Source organism: Octopus bimaculoides, chromosome 10, assembly GCF_001194135.2.
Source record: "Octopus bimaculoides isolate UCB-OBI-ISO-001 chromosome 10, ASM119413v2, whole genome shotgun sequence".
Taxonomy (NCBI): Eukaryota; Metazoa; Mollusca; class Cephalopoda; order Octopoda; family Octopodidae; genus Octopus; species Octopus bimaculoides.
In genome coordinates, this window is record NC_068990.1 from 83,755,915 (window position 1) to 83,761,928 (window position 6,014).

The 6,014-nt window shown below is 37.9% G+C and overlaps 1 protein-coding gene across 1 annotated transcript in view; it reads right to left on the reverse strand.

The window, feature by feature from the left end:
• Window positions 1-207: 207 nt before the first annotated feature.
• LOC106882096 (calcyphosin-like protein) overlaps window positions 208-6,014 on the reverse strand; it is a 16,842-nt gene continuing 11,035 nt past the window's right edge. Inside the window, exons 4-5 of the mRNA XM_052970977.1 lie at window positions 5,733-5,939; window positions 208-4,395 (exon numbers count right to left, since the gene is read on the reverse strand). Coding sequence (XP_052826937.1) covers window positions 4,294-4,395; window positions 5,733-5,939 — 309 coding nt within the window. The 3' untranslated portion in view covers window positions 208-4,293. The remainder of the gene's footprint in view (window positions 4,396-5,732; window positions 5,940-6,014) is intronic.

Below are 6,014 nucleotides of genomic sequence, written 5' to 3' on the forward strand. Positions count from 1 at the left end.
TCGACGCGTTGTTCCTCGGTAACTCATTTAATTTCACGTCTGTTCCATTTCTATTCATTTCTATTCATTGAAAATGCGGACCTGCCTATTACTGGTGCAAATTCCTCCCACAGTGGCCATAACGATTCTGCCAGATAGCTACCTGAGTAGTAGTAGTAGTAGTAGTAGTAGTAGTAGTAGTAGTAGTAGTAGTAACAACAACAACAATTCTAAATTATAAAGATGATGGTTTATTGAATAGTCTCGTTTGCATCAATATAATGAGCTTTACATAATTATTTAGAACAGTATATGGTTAATGAGAAAACCTCAAAACCCCGCAGAAAATGTGATAACATAGAAGTATAATAGAAGAATATAATGAAGAAATGGTAAAGAAAATTCCACGAGAGTGTAAAGAAATATCGTTATCGTTGCAAAATCATCAGCAGTCGTTCGTTTGGTGTGAAATGATCGGCCATTGAACCAATGAAAACGGAGTTCGTTTTAAGAAGCAACAGCCGCACCAATCTCATCCACACTCGCAACGTGTGTATGTATGCATGTATGTATGTATGTATGTATGTATGTATGTATGTATGTATGCATGTATGTATGTATGTATGATGTATGTATGCATGTATGTATGTATGCATGATGTATGTATGTATGTATGATGTATGTATGTATGTATGTATGATGTATGTATGTATGTATGTATGTATGTATTCATGCTTGCATGTATGTATGTGTATATATATATATAACACGTGTGTGTGTGTATGTGTGTGTGTGTGTGTGTGTGTGTGTGTGTGCGTACTGTTATGATGATTATGTGTTATGTATATATCTGACAGGAAAAACTCTGTCCGTTTCTAAAGGCTACCACTTCACTGGAGTAATTAACTGACTAGCCTCTTAGTCCATCCCCCTACTTTGAACATATGAAATAGAAAGGCGTAAGACAGAAGGAAGGATAAGAGAGACGTAGAGAAAAATATCATACTTTGGCAAATTTGTTCAACAGGGAGTTGGCACAGTAATTCAACCCGCTGAAAATAGCAGCCAAAACTCACAAGAAGGGCCCTAATAAGAAAGACTGTTTTTTTAAGTTGCAGTCTTTGCAATGTTAATGTGTATTTGCCAAGAGAGATTCTCCGTGATATTGAAGTCTAGTGTTTGAAGTAAAAGCAAGGGATCTATCTGAATGATGCTTATGTTATAAGAGGGTGAGATGTTATAATGTTTTCGTGATATGTTCAGTAGGTACGAAGTACTTTAATGTTAAAAGTGAAAAGATTGGCATGTAGTCAGAGCAAATTTGGTCTAATGTGTCCAGGTTGTATGAGGATGACATGCTATACAAGTTTAGAGAAGAATTGAGGTTTATGTCATCTACGTGTTGAAATAATATACATATGGTTAATATGTTAACGTAATATAGTTATATATTCCCTTATATATACGGAGTTCTCTTATGTATAAAGTGCTGAAATAATATACATAATATTTGTTTAATATAACAACATAATATAATTATAAATATATTTATATTCTCGTGAACATATAGCATTCTCTCATGTATAATACAGTGCTGAAATAATATACATACACTCTAATCTTGTGTTAATATAAATTTATTTATGATACAATTCTAGGATGATACGAGATAATACTTTTTTTTCACTAACGTTTACCAAAATGACAATGCTGTATTGAGTGACTATATCTTTTAGTGTATTCATGAAATTAAATCTCCTTCAAGTTTTGAACTTTATGAATTTTATAGATAAATGGAATACGTAAAAGGAATAATTTTGCTATCTGTACTTATTTATAGATTGTTTGTTGACGATTCAGCTTCTGAATGATAAAAAAAAAAACGAATTTGTTTGGATGTCATATATCTTATCTCACAAAATATAATTACATATACAAGCACACGCACACGCACGTACATGCACGAACATATACATATCCTCTCCCTATCTCTCCCCCTCTCTCTCTCGCTCTCCTTCTCCCTCTCTCTCTCTCGCTCTCTCTCACACACATATACACACAAACATACATACATATACACACGCGCACTCAAATATTCACACACACGTCCTCATACACATACAACCTCTACTCAGAATCGATGATAACCGCTAATTGCTTTAAATACCTATGTAGCTGCGAGCAGACAAATTCATTCGATCGACCCTCGTATCTTCAGCCAGCGACATATCCACGATGCGACAGCTGCACGATGCGGCGGCTGGTCTGTATATGTTTGCGGAGGGTGGTGATAGTCACACTGCCGAGGAGCTTCTTTCGGCATTCACAACGCGCAAAACTATTAAAACCGCCATCTGATCGCTGTTTCTACTAGTTGCAATGGTGTCCGTGAGAAGGTTGTGAGCATGCTTGTTTGCATCTGTGTGTGTGTGTGTGTGTGCGTAAGTGTGTGTTATGTAAGAGTGTGTGAGAGAGTGCGCGTATGTGTGTACATGTGGCATGTGTACGTGTGTTTGTCTACACTGTGTGTGTATGTATGTATGTATATATATGTATTTGTATACATACATACACACACGCACACACATGTACATAAATACATGCATACATACATACATACATACATACATACTTCTCCTTTTCTACTGAAGAAGGACGAACTTACGAAACGTTATCTCACTTCCTCTTTCCATTAAAGCACTAAACTAACACGTGTTGTCTTTTATTGTTCGTTATATTTACACCATATTTACAATATAAAAAGGCTTTCAACATATATACTCTTTAAATACATATACAGATTGCTAATTTTGAACTTATACTGCTTCCATCACTAATAATACATCGTTTCTCACCCTACCGGCTAAATGCGACATGAGTGACCTTTCAATTATTGCTTAACCATACCAGTAATTTCATCAACCAATACTGGCTGCCCTTCAGCAGCTGCTGATATTTTTATGCGTTTTTAACAATGTACGTCTACGAAGATACTTTCTCAAGATGGATACCACAGTTTCAACATTTACAACATTTACACACTTTAAGTATTCATACGGATTACTAATTTTGAACTAATATTTCCTCTGTTACTAATAATAAATGAAGAAATACATACATGCGCGCACGCACGCACACACACACACACACACACACACACACACACACATAAATATATATATATATATATATATATATATATATATATATATTAAAGTACAATTTATAAGTCTTTTTATGCGTAACTTCAAACAGATATAAATAGATCTTGTTACAGCCTTCGCATCTTCTCATTCAAAGAAACAGAATAGATTGGCTTGACATATTTCACGTTCATGCTGTACCGGTCATTTATCTGCTTACAAAGAAACAGCTGTATATCTAGTCACTATTTATATCAGTTACAAACTATAACTCAGCTGTAATGGCCTAGCTAATTTTTTATTTCGTACATTCATTAAGTGGTGCTACTGAATAATTATCAAAGATTTGGGCACAGCAAATCTTATATTAAACAATTTGGCACAAATTTATCTCAGGTTTCCCACATGTTGTCCAATACATGCTGTGCTGAACATAATCACTATTCATATGTGGCACCTTCACATACATGGATACAAGCTTCCCATAGAGTCTCTCACTATCACAGTATAGTATATGTGCAAATTGCTTATTGTGTTCTTATTTGAACTTCTAATACCCAGATCTATATTGGGCACATTACACACGCACACACACGTGCTCACAAACACATACGCACACACACATGCATATGTATATTTGTGTGTGTGTATTTAAGTGTGTGTGTGTGTGTGTGTGTGTAGCACATAACCGGCTAGTGGTTAGCTGCCATTGACTACAATTGGCATAGTATCCTCATCTCTCGCATTCTCTTTCTCTCTTTCTTTTTCTTTCTCTTTTTCTCTCTTTCTCTCTCTCTCTCTCTCTTTCTCTCTCTCTCTCTTCCTTTATTTACTTTTTCTTTCTCACATGCTCTCTCAGATATCCACTAGTAATCCAGTCAGCTCCATGGCCTACACCTCAGCATACATTTATACACACACATTCTCTCTCACTCCCCCACTCACTCTCACTCACTCACTCAATCACTCACTCACTCACTCTTTCTCTCTCTCTCACCCTATCACTTTCTTTCTCTCACCTTCCTCCTCTCTCTCTCTCTCTCTCTCTCTCTCTTGTTTTTGCATCTCCCTCACTCTCTCATTCACCAACTCACTCACTCACTTAAATACTCGGTCGTCCATCATCCATCGTCCTTCGGCTGTATGGTCTACACCCAGTGGATAATATCAACTACAGCTTCCAGGCTGACCTCATCATCAGATCGAAATAAGCATCTGAGTCTATTGAAGCACTAACGCCAGAGTAGTAATTCTGGAATTCTTCTTTGGTGACCTGCAAAAGAAACTCTATGAGGTTACTCATTTTGCCAGAAATAATACCCAAATCTCCCTCAAGGCTGTTAAATTTGAGAAGATCTATGGTCATAGCCATGATGGCTTTATCTACTTACAAACATGTGAGACTATATTATCCAATATATCTGTCTCTTTTTCAAAATAGGAAAGATGCAATTTGAAAGAGAGTTGGCTGCTATTTCTAGTAGGTTTCTAGCCCCCTAAGAGTTCTTGCATTGCTCATAATCAAGATTGTTATTGTTACCGGTGAAGGCGCATGGCTCAGTGGGTAGAGCGTCGAGCTTACGGTCGTGAGGTTGTGAGTTTGAATCCCAGACCGGGCTGCGTGTTGTGTTCTTGAGCAAGACACTTTATTTCACATTGCTCCAGTTCACTCAGCTGTAGAAATGAGTTGCGACATCATAGGTGCCAAGCTGTATCGGCCCCTTTGCCTTTCCCTTGGATAACACTGGTGGCTGGAGAGGGGAGGCCAGTATGCATGGGCGACAGCTGGTCTTCCATAAACAACGTTGCCCGGATTTGTGCTTGGGAAGGTAACTTCCTAGGTGCAATCCCATGGTCAGTCATGACCGAAGGGGGTCTCAGCAGTATTGTTACTGTTATTTATCCCCAAGTCAAGTCTGTTTACAACAAACATCTTCAGGGTCCTTAAACATCATCAGGGTCCTGTTATACTAAATGCTGATCCAGCAACTCCAGACTGGCCTGTAATCAGATGCCCCTGAGACATCTCACATGCTGGTTACCATAGGTTGACCCCATCAGACACTTTCAATGCCTTAATAAAGCTGGTTTGAAAAATAGACCTAACTTCAATGAATCTCTTTACCTGGATGGCCAGGCTTGGAAGACCCACATTTATACAGATATAATAATGCCATTGTGAAGGCATGTGGCTTAATGGTTAGGGGTATTTGGCTCACAATCGTAAGGTCATGAGTTCAATTCCCAGCAACATGTGTCCTTGAGCAAGACACTTTATTTCACATTGCTCAGATCCACTCAGCTGGCAAAAATGAATAGTACCAGTAATTCAAAGGGTCAGCATTGTCACATTCTGTGTCATGCTGAATCTCCTTGGGAATTACATTAAACGTACATGTGTCTGTGGCTTACTCAGCCACATGCTTATCAATTTCACAAGCAGGCTGTTCCATTGATCAGATCAACTGGAACCCTCGTCATCTTAAACCAACGGAGTGCCAATAATATCATTAGTGATCCCTGGCAACCTCTAAATAAATAAACGAGCTCCCTCAACAAAATCGTTAACCTTGGTAATGGTAATATGATGATAATGATTATGGTAGTTACCTGACCATCTTTGTTGTCCGAATCAAAGGAGTCTAAGAACAGCTGTAGGCACTGATCCTCTGTATATTCACCGTTCAGATATTTGGGATGCTTTTTAACATTGTAAACACCTTTCAAATCTTCAATTGTGATAATCCCGTCGTGGGTCTTGTCCAGTTTACTGAAAGCTTGCATTATGATGTTTATCCTGGCCTGGGACATGGGTGGCTAAAACAATATGAAACACACCGGGTTACAACATATTTGAATGTGTGTGTGTGTGTGTGTGTGTGTGTGTGTGTG